Consider the following 18,317-nt stretch of genomic DNA (forward strand, 5'->3'; position numbering starts at 1 on the left):
ATTCAAACTGTGTCACCAATTTCACCTCTGATTCAGCTTAGGAATCCAATTAGTCTCTTTCAACTGGACGAGACAAGAAGACTGAAGAAATATGTTTAGATCTATCATATGTTCTTCTTTATGTATATGGACATTCATACTTTTTAAAAGGGGTCATGATGTTGCTAACACAAACATTATTTTGTGAATTTGCTCAAAACACTGCTCAAAACTCGCGTTTGTATCATCAATGGCCAATCCTTTAAGAATGAAAACGTACTTACAGACTTTGAGTCAGAACAGACAGCATTGAAGTCTGCTCTCCCAGGATCAGGAAACAGTCCTCTAAAAAATGTCAAAAATGTTAAACCTGTTAAATCTGTTAACCTTTTTTTCTGTGTTATTTAGTGATCTAAAAATAATAAACTACACTTCAAAAAAATCATACTAATTTGTTTTTAAGGTAAGTGGTTGCAATCAATTTATTTTAGCTACATTTAAATAAACACATTTCAGGTAAATTTGTTTATTTAAATGTAGCTAAAATAAATTGATTGCAACCACTCACCTTAAAAACAAATTAGTATGATTTTTTGCAGTGTAGTTTATTATATATATATATATATATATATATATATATATATATATATATATATATATATATATATATATATATATATATATATATATATATATATATATATATATATATATTGTTTTTTTTTTTTTTTTTTTTTTTCAGTGTATGAGGTGCTGCATTCTAAGTTTGAACCAATTATGTATTTTTTATAATACAGTTTCTCCTCAAATTTTCTCCTTCAGCCATGTTGTCTACCTACATAGTTAGTTTTAGTTAATATGCATTTATTAATCTGTTCAGACTGTCATTTTTGTCTAAGTCCTAACTGTGGAGCAAAATATTATCTGGTAAAAATGGACTACAAAAATATACAAATAAAATTATATTATTTTAATAACTGCATATAATTAAACTTACAACGATTCTACTATATTCTATTAATAAATTACCTCTAATAAATGAGAAAACAGTTCTTCATGTACTACGTTTCCCATGATTCATGATAATGACAATGACGTATATACATCCCGGAAATGACGACGAAATAAGTGGCGCTTGCATCAATTTCAAAACATCAGAGTGCCTACTGATAACTTTACAGCTGTTAAGATTTGCTTCCAGTTGTATTTTTACGCCAGAAGAAACGTGAGTAGTAGCCCTGTTACTTAAGAGTTATGTAACGTTAGCAGTTTTCTCCTCTTCATAGCGAGCTTATGTGGTGTGAATCATGGAGACAACCCCGATAAAACTGACAGCTGCTAATGAAAGTACACCAAATACTTCTTCAAGCTGGTTAAGCGCTAACAAGGTACATCTTATTGCCTTTTTGATATCTAATATTTTTCAGATTATGCTTAACTTTAATAGTAAAGTTCACGTTCAAACACGTGAAGGGCTTGTTTTTCACAAAATCAATCACTGTCTAGAATCACACGAACTTTGTTAATATTTTGTTGACACTTTTCCTTTAGTCCATGAGTTCCTCACTGAAGGAGAAGCTAAAAAGATCACGCCACTCATTCAGATCCCCCCTCAGTGTGGTTAAACGCCTTAAAATTGAAGATGACAGTCTACCACAGACCTCACAAACGAGAGACAGTGTGACTGACGACAGAGAGACCGATGCTGAAGTCCATCGGAATGATATGAGGGAGCAAAGAGACCTCACACCTCACACAGCTGAACATGCACAAAAAGACTTGATCCAGAAGTGTGAAGAGCTAAGAAAAACAGTGAAGGAGAAATCAGAAACCTTGCGAAGATTAAAGATGGCCAAGATGTATAGAAAAAAGGTAAAGATCTATTTCAAGTATATCTAGTAAGTAAAATATTGCCAAAGGATGATGTTCTAGAGGTTTTTCTTTCTTTGTTTTGTCTTTTCTCATAGAATGACCTGACCCAGCTGCAGAGACTCGTAGACAAATGGAGATCCTGTGCTCAGTCTGTGCTGTGTGAATTACAGAGTGAATTACCCTCAGAGGGAAATCAAGTCAGTCTGTCTCGGCTTATAGACAGTTTTGGGTTAGATGACAAAATACTGCACTTTGACAGGACAGAGGAAGACTTCACAGACAACTGAAATTCACTGTATTGTATTATTTTATTGATAATATTTAAATGGGTAGGAAGAAGCCTTTTCAGAAAAGGTACATTTTCATCAGTACATTCAGATAGGGTGATTATTCAGATTAAATGTGGAACAATAAAAGACATTGTGGATTTTGGTAGGTTCATTAAACTTTCTTGTTATTTATTACACATTTTTCTTGTGTTCTAATGTCACATCTATGTATTGGAATAATTAAATTTTTTAAATTTTGTTGTAATGAATCTCATTTATGTCCTGAATCAGTTGTAGTTTAGTTGAGATAGAGATGGGAAGTTCTTCATGCGCAGTTTCTCCACCTCCGCTCGCAGTATGAGTATCTCTTCAGATTGTGCTCCAGCGATGTTCAACAGCTTCTTTCTCAAGATGATGTCTTGGTAGTTCTTCTCTGCCTCTGTCTCCTGGTTATCTCCCATTGCTGGATAACAACATTGTGTGAATAAGTAAATATAAATTAAAGTTATTGGGCCTTATTCATGAACCCTTAGCAGAATGTACATTACAAAGCATACTGTTTTTATTTATTTATTATTATTTATTTAAAAATCATGTAAGTCAATGGTACAGTTTACCCTGCAGTTCAAAAGGTCTCTTATGCTCACCAAGGCTGCATTAATTTGATCAGTAACACTGTGTATATACTGTAATATTAGAATTTAAATATTATTACTTTTTTTCTATTTGAATATATTTTAAAATATTTTTTTTTTCAGTTGTGGTTAAACTGAACTTTAAGCAGCACCGTTACTTCAGTCCTTAGCCACACATGATCGTTCATAAACTGTTATAATAATCTGATGTGGTGCTTAAGAAACATTTGATATATTATCAGTGTTCAAAGCTAATGTGCTGCATAGTATTATTGTGGAAACCGTGTTTTTTTTTCTAGGAATCTTTGATGTATAGAAAGTTAAATAAATAAGCATTTATTAATAATAATAATACAAACCTAATTTATTTCAGTACATTTTATATATATATATATATATATATATATATATATATATATATATATATATTATTGGACAGAAAGTCTTGTCTTCAGTTCATTAGCCATAGTGCAGCACTTCACCTCAAACTGTGTGATACACAACTAAGCTACAAATTAGTGTTTTCCAGGTACATTAATAAATGTGAAATAATTTTAATACAAATACCAGTTTACAACATCCAGCAGGACACTCCCTCGAATACTCAAGTTTACGCCTGCTCTTACATTAAAAATAAGATGGAAAGATAAAAAATATATAGCTTCCATTGATCTAGTGTTTGCATCTGTTTGATGTTTTAATCAGGTCTCCTCTTTTGAAATAGAATTGGCAAGATGGTGCTGTAACAAAAAATAGAATCCTAGAACGGCAGCCTCCAGTTGAGCAGGAACATGCTATTGCTGCTTACTGGTATAATTAAAAGGGAACACACCTCTTCTGTTCTGGTTTCTCTACACTGGTTACCAGTTAAATATTGTGTTAAATTGAAGGTTTTGCTATACAGTATATGTAAGGAGTTAAATGCTCCGCAATGTATTACAGATCTCCTAACCACTGGAAATGTTCTAGGATCTTAAGGTCCTCAGATAGGTTGATGCTAATCATGCTAAGGTCCCGTTTGAAGTTAAAAAGTGATTATGCTTTTTCAGTGGCTGCACCATATGTAGCCAAAAGAGTCTCAATAAAGATAAATGCAAACACTACATTCACATATGCACACACAGGATTCATACATGCACACACATGATTCATAAATACACACACAGGATACACAAATGTGCACAAAATTTACAAATGCACACAGAATTTAAAAAGCGCAGAAGATTCACAAATGCATACAAAATTCTGAAATGCACACAAAATTCTGAAATACACAATTCAGAAATGCAAACAACATTTACAAATGCACTCGAGATTCACAAATGCACAGAACAAGATTCAGAAATGTATTTCTGATGCACACACACATATATCTTGATTTACAAACTGCTTGCGGTCTGTGAACTTCACTGCATTTGTGTGTGAATTTTGAGACTCTTCTGACTTGGCTCAACACACAAATGCTCCTTTTAGCCAATCACAAGAACGCACTCCACGTGGTTGTTTACTTATAAGACAATCACATGAACTCGTTCACACAGCCTATTTATGAAATTGTATGGAAATACAGATTTTTTTATTATTTTTTTTACAAAATATAAATTTAAATATGTCTCAATACATATAGCCCAGACTGTGACTGCAGAAAAAAAGTTAACCATGGATTCATAAATTTGCAACAGGCAATTATTTCATTTTATTGAAATATTTTAATGAAAGTTAAAAAAAAATAAAAAAAAAAAACTAATTACACCTTTTTGAATATTTTAAGTATATCTAAATATTATTTTGGATGCAATATAGAAGTCATTTTAATTATAATATTCGGTCCCTACATGAAGAGAGAGTCAGTGGTGCGCTGAGAGAGAAAAGTGACTCTCCGGCTGCGCAAAGTGAGTCGCCGCTGCGTGAGGAAAGGGAATCGTTCGCTCAACTTTGCTGGGTGAGGAAAGAGGAAAGTGGGTGTCCGGCTGTCCGGCTGCGCAAAGTGAGTCACCGGCTGCGTGAGGAAATGAATCGTTCGCTGAGGAAAGTGAGTCGTTCGCTGATTGAGGAAAGTGAGTTATTCGCTGAGGAAAGTGAGTAGTTCGCTGATTGGCTTATAAGTAAACAATCCCCCACGTGGGGTGCATTCTTGTGATTGGCTCAAACAAGGGAGATATCTGATTGGTTGAAGATCATTCCCTGTTTAAAAAAAGGCATTTCAGAGGAGTCTCAAAATTCACACACAAATGCAGTGAAGTACACAGACCGCATGCAGTTTGTAAATCAAGATATATGTGTGTGTGCATCAGAAATACATTTCTGAAATTTTATCCTGTGCATTTGTGAATCTTGAGTGCATTTGTAAATGTTGTTTGCATTTCTGAATTTTGTGTGCATTTCTGAATTTTGTAAGCATTTGTGAAACTTCTGTGCTTTTTAAATTTTGTGTGTGCATTTGTGAATTTTGTGCACATATGTGTATCCTGTGTGTGTATTTATGAATTATGTGTGTGCATGTATGAATCCTATGTGTGCATATGTGAATGTAGTGTGTGCTTTTATCTTTATTGATACTCTTTTGGCTCCATAGGCCTATGTAAGAATGTATTCATAAATGATTAACACAAAAATCTCTACTCCCGTATCATGAATAAGGCCCTTTGTTATCTAAACTACAAAGTAGTCTATTTTTGCTAAAAACTAATTATTTATTTAATGGGACAAGATATGAAGTCAGTTACCAACAGCCTCGTAAATATTTCTTCTATCTGCAACAGTTATCTCCATGTCAGCCACTTTCAAGTCGAGGGCTGCGTTCTTCTCTTGCATTTGCACACTTTGTCTGTCCACGTGCTTTATCTGTTTCTTGCAAGCCTCAACTTTTTTGTGATGAGTCTGGGCAAAGAGTGAAACAAACCAAACTTTTATATCTGTCAATGAATTTGATTCATGTAATCACCCAGACTGAATTTACAACAGAGTAACACCTGCGCTGAGATACAAACATCTGGAAAAGTTACTCTGTGCCTAATATCTTTGCTATGCACTTGAACAGTTATGAGATTTATAAGTTTACCGTTTTCTGTAAATCAAGTGTCGTCTCCAGAGTTGTGAGCTGCTTTGACACCCTGTTGTCATTACTTGTTTCATTTAGGTACTAATGTGAGAAAAACACAAAGAAATAATTATTTGTAATAATATGTCATTCAATTTCACTTTAAAGAAAAGACAAAGCTCCTGAGCCGTAGTGTCTTCTTATCTTAGACTGGTTAAATCATCCTTTTTAAATTTTCACTAGCTTACTTTATCAATCAAAAGACACTAAATGAACGAAGAGGATTTCCAGCAATATTAGTTTACAGATTAAATCCATCCATACATCTTGAATCTCCTGAGTGATGCGCAGGGTCTGTATGTCTCTGGCTTTATTGCTGAGATCCTCCAAATGCATTCTCATTCTCCTGTGATCCCACTCCTGCTGTATGATTCCTTTGCGGAAGTCTTTACACTCCACCATGCTGGCGATCTTCTGATCTCCTAAAGCCTGACAGATTAAAATGTAATTTTAAAGTTATTTGATCAATTAAGTCAAATTAACCTCAAATTATCAAAAACGCAATTGTGTTTGATCAATAGTTTTTATTTGTTGAAATAATCTAAATTTCATTTAATCAGCTACTGGCTTTTATGTGTCAGTTTACGCACTTCATTTAGTACAAATGGCCATTGATGATGATTATCCAGATTTTGTTTTGTGCTTAGTTGTTGGTTGATGCACAGAAACAATCAGCGATATTAAAATGGATGCACACTGATAAAGATTTGTAGTGTGGGAAAAACTGAAATGAAGAGAAAGATGATAATTCTCTGTACCCTGATGGTGCTGTTGAGGTCCTCAACTACTTTGCGATGTATTAGCAGAGCATTAGTATAATCAGCAATGAAGTCTCCAGCCTCCACTTCCACCTGACCTTGCTGGAGAACGATCTGCACCATACTGTCTAGTCGAAACCTCATCTTTTCTTCACAGATGCTAGGACAATAATAACAATGGTCATGGATGCTCAATAACATCCCATTCCCAGTGCGCTTTCCCTTGTATAACCGTTTCCTCACCTATTGAGTTCATCAATAAGATTTTTTATTTCAAGCTGAGCTTTCTCGTCCTCATCTGTTCTCCTCTGAAGAAAAGCCTGCATCTCCGCCAGGGTCAGTGCTTTTAGTTTGACCTACAAGAGTCAACGTTAAAAGGCAATTTCATTTTTTTTTTTTTTTTTGAGGAACGAGATGTGGTTTGGGTGACTTCTAGCTCATTTGCTCTCTCTACCCATTCTCACCTTTTGTTCACTTTCCACTTTGGCCCGTCTGGCCAGGCAAAACCTCTCCCACACAAACGGATCTAATCCTTCCGGAACGTTCTCTGGTGCGTCCAATTCTTCCATGGCCTTCATCATCAGAGACAGTCCATCAGATGGTGCTGTTCCTAATAGTGCTCCCTCTTTAAACTGGTTATTTTCAGTCTGTGTTTTTATCCTCTGAGCCCTGTTAAACAACACCATTACTATATTCAGAGGTAACTATTCAGACAATCGCATGTCTTATGCACATGTCTCATGATTTTGTTACTCCTCTGAAATAATACCTTGGTCTGCGTTTGTAAAGCTTATACAGCTGGTCAATTATGTGTCCAGGAACGTCAAAAAACTCTTTGCGAAATCCTTTGTCAAGAAGCTTCAAAAAAGGCAATTGATTTATTAAATTATACTTTCTTGGTGAGAACATTATGGATATGTATATGCAAACATGCTCATAATCTTACTTTGTCCTCAGAGACTGTGCTTTCATACTCCTCTCTAAACACATCAACAGTCTCCTTGTGTTTTTTCAACTCCTCCCCAATTTCATTCTGACAGGAAAGAGAAGTGACTCATACAGTTCAACATGAGCAAAACAAAGTCTCACAGGAACGGATTAGCATGCCACACAAGTTCGTTCTTGCATGAAATTTTTGTCTCATCATCAGGAACATTTTAATTGTCTTGTTTTATAACTGCCAATTTCTGATGTTATATAGAGTTACTGTGAACGGATAGCGAGGCTGAAAAAAGATAAAAGATAGAATATCTATAGATCACCTTTACAATTCGTGCCTTTTCAAGATTAAGACTCAACTGTTTCTCTCTGCTTAGGATCTCTTCTTCGGTTTGAATGGAGTGAACCAGATTTGCAATCTTGAGCTCCTCCTGAAAAATAAAAATTCACAACCTATAAATGAGTTTGTATGTTTTACACATTCATGACAGGAGCTTCCACAGTGCAACAGAATGACAGTGACAAGACAAAACACAGATAATAAAAACATAGAAATAGAAATAGTAATAAGTAAATAAGGAATAAGAATTTTAAAAAATTATAATATTGTATGTGCAGGTATATTCTAATAAACTATTTTGTATGTACAGGTATATTATGTGCAATAATATACCTGTATATATAAAATGGCCTATTGTTATATTATACCTATAATTATATTATAATATATATATTGTACTATATCTATAAGTATTAGAGTGCAGTTACTGTTACATAACTACAATTATATTATATATAGAACACTGAAAAGGTGACATGAGGTGCAGTGATGTACTGTATCATCTTACCTGGTATATGACCATCTCTGATTTCACTTTCTTTTCAAACAGCTTTGTGAGTTTTTCATCAAACATCTGTGTAGCCTCTTTAATAGAAGTCAACAGTTTCTTCATTTCTGTCTCTAGTGTCTAAAGAAACAGGAAACCATGTTAAAATGGTTTGAAATGGAAAGGAGTGATTGATAATAAGAGCAGTTCACCCAAAAATGCAGAGTTGACATCAGTGATGCCAAGCACAATTTGTTTTTGAATTTACTGTGACATATTTGTAGAGCAGTACATTTTGCTAACAAGACTTTGTGTTGTCTGTTTCTCACAAAAAAAGTTATTGGATGGTCTCGGATGATTCGTAATACAGTATATGTGTTGAAAGACTACTTTGGTGTTTTTGTTTTCATTTTTGAAGCCTGACAGTTAAAACCGACAGAATTTTGGATGAAGTATCCATGTAAGGTGTAATCAAAGTCATACTTTTCTGTATTTCTCTTTCTCCTCACTGAGCTCCTTTGCTTTTTTCTCAAACTCTTTGAAGCTCTTTCTTTCTTCTTCTGTCCACTGTACCTCAGGTTTAGACATGAACTCAGGCTGATGTACTTCCTGTAAGATAAGCATATTTTGAATGTTACTTTGCCCTGGCATTATCTTATTTTTGGTAATTAAGTTTATGCATTCTAGTCTGATTCATTCTGCTCACCATCCTCAGCACATCCTCTTTTTTAAGCTCCAGAACTCCACCCATCATAACACTTAGCGCTTGATCTCTTGTGTTATCAGACTGCATTAAAAATGCAGAACAGTTGTTATCATCTACAGCATCTATGTTACAGCGGTCATATTTCAGTTTAATGCATCATAAATATTAAACTATTTTTTTAATCTTTTTATTAATACGTTTTTTTAAGTCTTTTATTCTCACCAAGTCTGCATTTTATTTGATCAAAATAAATGGCTAAATATCATTACAATAAAAAAAAAAAAAACGGTTTTCTATTTCAATATATAAAAAAATGTAACATATTTCTGTAATGGCAAAGCAAAATGTTCAGCAGCCATTCCTCCAGTCTTCAGTGTCCAATGATTCTTCTGAAATTTTTCTAATATGCTGATTTGGTGCTCAAAAAGCATTTCTTATTATTATTACATTTGAAAACGGTTGCTTAATATTATTGTTGATACTGTGATACATAAGATGAATAGAAAGTAAAATCTTTTGTAATATAACAAATGTCCCCTTTTTGATCAATTGAATGCATTCTTGGTAATAAAAAGGTACAGTATGTATATACATTAAAATGAAAAAGTTTATACACTCTAATTTTTTTGTTTAAAAGTTTGGTGCAACTTTGATGTAAATATACATGAATATATAATTAATACGGAAAAAATTCAGTGATTCATGTTAAAAAGTGCTGTAAGATCTGTTGTGAGGTACAGTAATGTTTTATACCTTGGCTGCATGCCTTTGCTGTTCATCTTCCTCTCTTAGCCGTTCTTCTTTTTCTTTTTGCTCAGGGGTGAGGTATTTCTCAACCTTAATCTAGAAACACACACATTTGCCCGCCAGGCTTATTGTTCAAAATAATAAATCAGTGTTTGCCATAATTACATGTATGAAATGATATAAAAAACTATGTCAGATTGAAAGATTAAAAATAGGTCTATGTGAAGACCTGTTAGACCAATAAAGGTGCCATAAATGCTGGATTAGACTTGGATTTTTTTTATATTTTTTATCTTATATAGAGACTGGCTGTGTTACCTCTGAGTCGGTCACAGTAAGAGCTCGCTCAGGACACTCATTATCCGTGAGACTAGGCTCCCACAGTGTCTCACTGAGGTCCAGCTCAGTCATAATCTCAGAAATACGCTTGTTCTTCTCTCTAAGACGGTTTATTTCCTGTTCCTTCTGCTTGTAAACTGCCTCAAAGTCTTTGTTGAACGTGCTCTTCACTTTGTAGATAACATCCTTCATTAAACAACCATGAAATTTATCAAATGAACAATGGTAGACCATACTGTATGACACAATTTTCACTGTTTTCACACAAACTTTTTCTATACTCAAAAGGGAATATTTCAACATCCAAATGAAACATAAAACATCAAGTTCATGTATCAAAGTATGAACGAGAAGTCATCACCTTTAACAAGGTGATTTGGTTGATTTTCTGCTCTCTGATGTGTAAGTTAAACTGGCTGTAGAGATGAGGATTGAACCCTCCGTACAGAGCACTCAGACTGCCGGTCAGAGCAGGACTCTCGCTCTTACTGTCCTCTGCCTCGTCTTCCTCTTTGTCTCCAGAGATTGTGTTTAAAATCATCTCTTGAAGCTATGAAGAAAATTCATATTATTTGTGTAAAATCTTGTGAAATAACAGAAACAAGCACTGTATCATATTAGAAACACACTGTACACATACTTGTGAATTTTCCTGTTCAATCTGCCTCATGGTCTCAATCCTTTGAAGCTCTTCGAGTTCTTTTTCAGTGCGTTCCTTCATGGGGTAGTTCTTCACCTCATTTTCTGAATGAAATGCCTGAAGGCAACAAAACGTACACAAACACAGTGACACTCGGCAGCTGTATAGAATTTCTAGTTCCAGGTACACCAGGTGAAATCGATCGATGTGGATATTATAAATTTTTTTTGCTCTACAACAAAACATTGTCTTTTTAGACTAGAGACCTTAATAGCTTTGCCTTTGACTTGCATGGAATCCCAGCATTCTTTCTTCAGGATCTCCCTCTGATAGCACTTAGCCAAATTCTCCATCTCGATCTCTTTCCTCACCTTAAACAACATAAATAAACATCTGAATACAGTAGGAAAAAACCTTATATAAACTAAAGAGCATGTTTTTAATTAATCTGCTCTTCATCATCAGTAAATAACCATGTTTACCCTGGTAACTTCCTGTTTTGCCTCGAGCTGCATCCTCTGTTGCTCTTCCACATCCAGGTTAAATTCCTGGTGCCCAAGTTTCTCCATGTCTGGCAGACTCTCATTCTCTTGCATCATTGCTTTGATCTGGAATGATCCAGAGACAATTAAGATTAACCTTTCAACTTCAAATGTGTGTATATATGGACACAATAATATGAAAGAGCGGACGGTCCTTTCTCTTACTGTGTCACGAAGAACTTTGATGTTTTTTCTTAGGTTCTTTTTGGTCTCTGCATACTGCTGGGTCTCTTCTTGAAGAACCTGTTTGGAAACCACTGGAGTCATGATCTTATTATTATGTATTATCTTTCAGTTATTCTATTTCTCACTCAAATAAGATGCTTGATGTTTTTGGAAACCAATATCATAACAATCTTTCAAAAGTTTGGGATTGGTAAGTTTTTAAAAAATCTTTTTGAAATAAGTCTCCTTTCAAGACTGTATTTATGTGATCAAATAATACAGTGAACCAGAAATATTGTGAAATATTTTTACAATTAAAAATAACTGTAGTCTACTTTAATATATTTAAAACAAATGTAACATTTCTTTAATAGCAAACAAAATGTTCAGCAACCATTATTCTGGTAGTATTCAAAGTATTCCAAACTTTTGAATGAAAGTTTATAAATTGATAATAGCAAGCATTCATCTATTTAATTTTAATTTATTTCTTCGATGGTAATTCTAAATTGCTCATTTGTGACCCTGGAACACAAAACTCTTAAGCCGCTTTATTTTTTATTATATTTTTTAGCAATAGCCAAAAAAAAAAAAAGCAAGCCAAAAATCATTAAGATATTAAATAAATATCCTGTTACAATGAAGATATTTCGCAAATTTCCTACCGTAAATATATCAAAACTTATTTTTTGATTAGTAATATGCATTGCTTAGAATTCATTTGGACAACTTCAAAGGCGATTTTCTCAATATTTAGATTTTTTTTTCACCCTCAAATTCCATATTTTCAAATAGTTGTATTTCGGCCAAATATTGTCCAACCCTTATAAACCATACATCAATGGAAAGCTTATTTATTCAATTTCAAATAATTGACACTTAAGACTGGTTTTGTGGTCCATGGTTTGGTACTCAAGGAACATATGTTGTAATGTCTTTAAGGTCACGTTTGAACAATTAATGCACCCTTGCTGAATAAAGTATTCATTTCTAAAATCATACTGACCTCAGACATTGGAATGGTAGTACAGCTTATGATTTTTGCTTACACCGTCAATTGAGTATGATAATACAAATATATAAAACCTTACTTTTTTGATCAAATTTTGCATTAGGTTGTAAAACCTTTCCCTGTACCACATTAGTGTAAATTATTTTACATAAATATATTTTGTAATCTTAGGAACTTTTTTCTCATGTAGGCCTGTGATTAACCTCATAAAATAAGAAAACTCATAAAATAAACTCATAAAATAAGAAAACAAAATGTGTTGTAACCTGAAAAGTATTAGCTGCTCGTTACAAATAATGCTATATTATAAAATTGAGAACAATAACATGGCAATATTATATTGTTAATTAAACTGTAACACATAAATACATTCAGACACTAACCGCATCTAGTTTTCCATCAAGCCATGTAGAACTAGCTGGGGACACAAAATAGTTTTCCTCTTGTTCAGCTTCATGACTCATCTTTCCCTGCAGGAAGAATTTTATGGCAGTTTATATTCTGTCTCAAGGAACAGAATATCTCCCCAGTAAAACTGCTTTTAACCAGGTACAATATTGTGCATAAACATGAGAAAACACTGTTTCTGTACTTCTCCTGTTAGAAATGACGAACAACTGGTCAGGGATTGTGTCTGTGGATCCCAGTCAGTCATTTTGGAGAGGATGGTGTTCTCTGAGGATACTACTGACTCAAAAGAATCAGCAACTGACTGAGCATACTGGGTAGCTGCATTTGCTTTGCCGGCCCCAGAAAGCTTTAACCTGTTAGATTTGAATGCATTGTGAAAACAAAACTGCTACAGGTCCATCTTCAAGGGCATTTTGAAACTACCAGATAGAGAAAATATTGCTATAGACCAAAGCTTTATAGTAATATTTGTCTGTTTTGTCTATTTTTTGAGAGCCCTGAGCTCACCTGAGCCTGCTGCAGACAAGTGAGCCATCCCTCAGGCCAGAGCTGATGAGGGTCTGACTGTCTGGGGTGAAACAAACAGATCCGACTCCACCCTGCCAACATGAGTGGCACTGCAGCTGCACGTACCTGTCCTGCATTTCAAAAGCAAGCACATTTACATACCCATCAGATATTTGGGCAGTTTCCGAGAATCCTGTTTCTTCTAGCCAAGTACTCATAAACATGGATGAACTTGTAGAGGTTGGTTTTAACAACAATACCATTGTTGAGATCTCACAAATGCGCAGCAGTCCATCCCTGCCAACTGTTGCCAGCCAGTTTTGATGTGGGGAGAGCTGTAGAAAAGCAGGACTCAGTAAATGGCCCCCTGCCTCCTTCTCTAGGATCAGGGGAACTGCTTCCTGTGCATTAGATGGCTGTACTCCACTCTGTATATCACATGAGAAGCAGTTAGGAATAGTGCCAAAAACACAAAATAAAACTGTCATCAGACTAAAGGTGTTGTCTGTTATTATACCACCTCAGGGATACGGAAACTTTGCAAGACTTTTCTCTGTTGGCAGTAACCAAATATCTTGTTCATGGCCAGGACACAAGAGCAGACAGCGTGAGGGATCTCATATAGGCAGCTGTGCAGGACATCTTTACACAGACAGCCATAGACATCCACACAACCTGACGAGTCTGGAAGTGGCACAACATTATGAGAAGGAGTGCTGGAATTTTTGAATGTCTATGATTTGTCCTTCTTTTTTTAGAGAAGCTTTCTGCATGCCAGCCTTAATTATGGTGTGTTTTTGTGTTTTCCTGGTACCTGTAAGCTGTTGCACAAACAAAGTCAGTAGCAGAAGCACATTTCCCTCATTGATTTCTCTCTCTGTCTTGCTGTATAGCACCAGCACTTTAACCTGTTTACTTTCCGTGTGGTACTGAGTGGAAAGGTTTACAATGGCACCCGGAGCCTCTGGAAGAATGTAAAAGGACTGTTTAAAACTTTAGGCATAAAATGTAAATATAACACAGTTCAAAAGATTGGGGTGGCAAGATTTTTGAATGTTTTTTAAAGAACCCTCTTCATCGTGTGATCAAAAATATAGTAAAACAGTACTATATTATTAACATTATTATCAGTACTGCTTTTTTTGTTGTGGAATTCATTATGTTTTTTTTTACAGGATTCTTTGATAAATCATTTCAATAGAATGGAATTTATATGAAATATAATTTTTTTTTCTTTAATGTCACCTTTGATGAATTTAAAGTATCCTCATTGAATAAAAGTAAACATTTATTTAAAAAAAGAAAATATTATAGACTCTAAATATAGAGAATTGAATAGTAATGTGATTCTGTGAATTACCAGTCCATCCTATAATTTGAAATCCCTTTGATGGCCTTGCGTTCAGCACAAACATGCGTGAGTCTGATGCTCCTGTGATTAAAAAGTTGCCACCTTGATCAAACCTGTTAAACAAATATAACATACAGTATTCCCAACATTCACTTCACAATGCCTTAATTCCCAAGAAATGTGAGAGCAAATAATCACAGTGCTGTGAAACTCACACCAAATGGTCTACAGGGACACGGTAGAGATGAACCCTGTGAACTAGTCTGGGTTTTTGTTTTGAGGTCATTTCCACAAACAGAACGTCTCCAGTGGCTGTTCCTACAACAACATACTGTGCTATGGGGCAGCATGCCATACTGGTTACCTAAAACAAAGTCATACCAAATAACACATATTTGAGTACAGCAAACGTATTCACCTGATCTGGGAAAAACAATTACTGTGATGTAGAATAGAATCCCTAATTATAGCACAAACATGTATTTGCAGAGAGACGGAGCCCATGCAGAATCCATCATCCAGGGCCCACAGCTGTAAATCTCCTGCCTCTCTGACTGACTGCAAAAATGAAGATACAGATGCCTTATTATTTTCAATAATATTTATTTCAATAATATATCTAGACATTGTATTTTAATATTTATATTGTAATACTTTACTATTATATGTATCAGTGTATTTATTGTGATCAATTAACCAATTGACACCACATGTTCTTTTACCAAACAAATGTTTCTGTCAGTGTATAATGGAGCAACAGCCACAAAATCTCCACAGAGTACATCCAGAACTTTGACAATGTTATCATTCAGCAGTGGTTTCAATCTGTAAACACAGCCCTGAAGAGAAAAAATGAAATTTGTTAATTATGTTTCTCAGCATTGTCTTTATTGTATTGTATTGCAGTCTAAGAATATTGTGAGTTTTTATCATGACATTTTTAAATAAAATATTTATTAGATATTATATCCATATAATGCAACAGAGCTGTTTTTACATTCATATTATTTTAATATGATATATCATAAAATATAAACACTTACTGTATTAGAAACTATCAGCAGTGTCTCACCATCAGGGGAAAAGCATATAGACGAGGCTGCCTCATCCAAAGCCCAAGTCTGCACTACCTCCCATTTGTTTCCTTTAATTTGTATCTTTCGTAAAATGCCTTCCTGTAATAGATTTGGAAATGGTCTAAAATTATGTCTCACTTGAAAATAATGATAAATACAATTTCTTACCATTCCTGCAGCAAAAACATTACAGTCTTGTAGTACTAAGCTCCGGAAGCTGCCTTCCTGCAGGGATGTTTTACTGTCATCTGTGATGTAAAATTAAAACAAATGCAATTAAATTAAGCTCTCAAAACAAGGAACTAGATTAAGTTTAAAATTCATACAGATAAAGTGAAATCCAGAAATTTTCTGATTTGACATTTATTAAGTATGAGTTTACCTCTGGGATTTAAATCAGTTTGAGGTTTATATAGGACAGAGACAAGTAAAGTGTCAGGATTCACACAAAGCAGGAAACCTTCCTCGGAGCCAACATATAGGTCAGAAGAAGTTGACCAGCAGATGGCACTTGGACACAGTTTTGGTTTTATTTGTTTCAAAGGCTGTTGGGACAGACAAATTATATTATGCTGTGACTCTGACAAAACATAAAGTGTTATGTAAACAAATACAACACCTGTACTTTTATTTTGATCATAAAATACTGTCAAAAAAAATTAATAAAATTCACTGATAAAAACTAAAAAATTAAAAATCTTCAGGAGGGCTACTGGTATAGAAGAAAACACTCTACTGGAGAAACAACCCATACCACAAAATCATCAGCTCTGTGTCCACTCAGTCCAGCTATTGCTGAAGTGGGCATCTGAGGACCTAAGTGTGTCAACTTCCTACTGAGCATACTAGATAGGTTTGTTTCACACTCAATAACTGAACCATCAGCGGCAGGGAGATCGATAGCACTGCAAAGAAAACATAAAGAAAGGATAATGGGTCAAATAAACACTGTCAGTGCATGAATCCTAATGTTGGCATATGAAATCAATTTGTAAATAACAGTGACATCTGCTGGAGAGACACTCTACCTAGGCTTCATCAAATGGTATTTGTCACATCTTTCAACATTCCAGATAGTAAGGGACCTCAAATTTACAGCACCAATTTGACACCAGTTCATGGGGTTAAAAACCAATGCTGTGACGTCCTCTCCCAAAAGTGGATGTCTACAAAGGAGAATGCTGCTCTCCCAGTTCCTAAATAGTGGATATTCAAATATTGTTTTGAAAAAGGTCAAATATAAATAATTGCTGTAGAAAATGTCAGACTAATATGAAACATGCATTTTACCATAATGAGATGGTGTGATCAGGCATAGAGGAAGCACAGACTAAATAAGGGCCAGTGTCACACAGTGCCAAAGTTGTATAGCCCAGTTTAGTTGTGCCTAAAACATGAAAAAGCACTAAAAGTGTAAGTTTTATAAAAGTTTGTGGACACTAAATAAATGTTTCAAATAAATTGACTCACCTTCCAGTTTACACATCTGCTCGAGCTCTGGATAGTTGTAGACAAAGATGGAAGGATTGAGTCTGAGGTCAGAGAAAGCAAGACATCTGCGATGCCCACTGGCTGTAAAGGCCCCAATACCAGAACCAGGACTCTGCAGAGTCTTCCTCGACTTAGTTTCCATATCGAGGAAAACAATAAAGTTCCCACAGGTGTAGCATGTGGTATTCTTGTCAACAAATCTAAATGTGCCATTGCTGAATCCTTGCACCCACCTATCACATAGTAATAAAAATAAAAGTAGCATTGGTTTTATTCATAATTTATTTGTTTTTATTTTAAAGTTGATATTCTCTTCCAGATTTTGAGATTAGTGGGTTTAAAATTAATTTCCTTTGATAACACCCGCGGTATTTCCAGTGTGCGCTGTATACTCGAGTGTTTTCTGCTCGACGCTAGGGCGCTAGCTATGATACTGATGCAGAACTTGTTTTTGTTTTTCAAAACAGGATAACTTTACAGACTACAAATTAATGATCCGCTATGGAAACAATGTTAACAATTGTCCAATGTTTTTTTTTTTAAGAAATGATTCGTAACTCACCGAACTTCCAAGTTTCCCAGCACATCCATTTCAATCCGTCAGCTCAGCCTCTGTGCGTGCGTCTGTTTCCATGGCAACCCATAGCACGCGGACTTGAATAATAAACATTTCATTTTCATTATTGTATCAATTACATTCATTTGGATTTTTTTTAGATCATGCTATACAAAAGAAACATAATATAATATTATAAACATATATAATACAAATCATATAATATAACAATATAACATATCGTACACATTATAAATATGTATGGTACATATAACACATCGTACATACATATTACAAAATAAAATTGCTTCTACACTCTTTGATATTACACACACACATTATTATTATTATTATTTTTACAATTTTATGTTTTATTAACGTTATTAGGTAGTTTC

General features: G+C 34.6%; 2 protein-coding genes across 2 annotated transcripts; one reads left to right on the plus strand and one right to left on the minus strand.

Annotated features, from left to right (window-relative positions):
- The first annotated feature begins 1,082 nt into the window (after positions 1 to 1,082).
- Positions 1,083 to 2,385, plus strand: sfr1 (SWI5-dependent homologous recombination repair protein 1). Its single transcript, XM_052571885.1, has 3 exons — positions 1,083 to 1,367; positions 1,531 to 1,851; positions 1,947 to 2,385. The coding sequence occupies exons 1-3, from the start codon at positions 1,287 to 1,289 to the stop codon at positions 2,136 to 2,138; spliced, it is 594 nt and encodes a 197-aa protein (XP_052427845.1). The 5' UTR covers positions 1,083 to 1,286; the 3' UTR covers positions 2,139 to 2,385.
- Positions 2,386 to 2,407: 22 nt separating this feature from the next.
- cfap43 (cilia and flagella associated protein 43) lies at positions 2,408 to 18,009 on the minus strand. Its single transcript, XM_052571884.1, has 38 exons — positions 17,929 to 18,009; positions 17,346 to 17,599; positions 17,166 to 17,262; positions 16,904 to 17,071; positions 16,630 to 16,780; positions 16,258 to 16,420; positions 16,044 to 16,123; positions 15,843 to 15,974; positions 15,522 to 15,638; positions 15,277 to 15,357; positions 15,015 to 15,163; positions 14,809 to 14,912; positions 14,263 to 14,412; positions 13,969 to 14,132; positions 13,709 to 13,876; positions 13,449 to 13,579; positions 13,123 to 13,294; positions 12,914 to 13,000; positions 11,519 to 11,596; positions 11,294 to 11,419; positions 11,078 to 11,182; positions 10,812 to 10,928; positions 10,533 to 10,721; positions 10,151 to 10,357; positions 9,839 to 9,928; positions 9,086 to 9,166; positions 8,863 to 8,988; positions 8,401 to 8,520; positions 7,876 to 7,983; positions 7,560 to 7,646; positions 7,383 to 7,471; positions 7,078 to 7,282; positions 6,857 to 6,969; positions 6,614 to 6,773; positions 6,120 to 6,284; positions 5,817 to 5,897; positions 5,482 to 5,635; positions 2,408 to 2,583 (listed from the first exon to the last, which is right to left on the minus strand). The coding sequence occupies exons 1-38, from the start codon at positions 17,955 to 17,957 to the stop codon at positions 2,408 to 2,410; spliced, it is 4,974 nt and encodes a 1,657-aa protein (XP_052427844.1). The 5' UTR covers positions 17,958 to 18,009.
- Between the last annotated feature and the right edge of the window lie 308 nt (positions 18,010 to 18,317).

Source organism: Carassius gibelio, chromosome B13 (assembly GCF_023724105.1).
Source record: "Carassius gibelio isolate Cgi1373 ecotype wild population from Czech Republic chromosome B13, carGib1.2-hapl.c, whole genome shotgun sequence".
In the NCBI taxonomy this organism is placed as follows: domain Eukaryota; kingdom Metazoa; phylum Chordata; class Actinopteri; order Cypriniformes; family Cyprinidae; genus Carassius; species Carassius gibelio.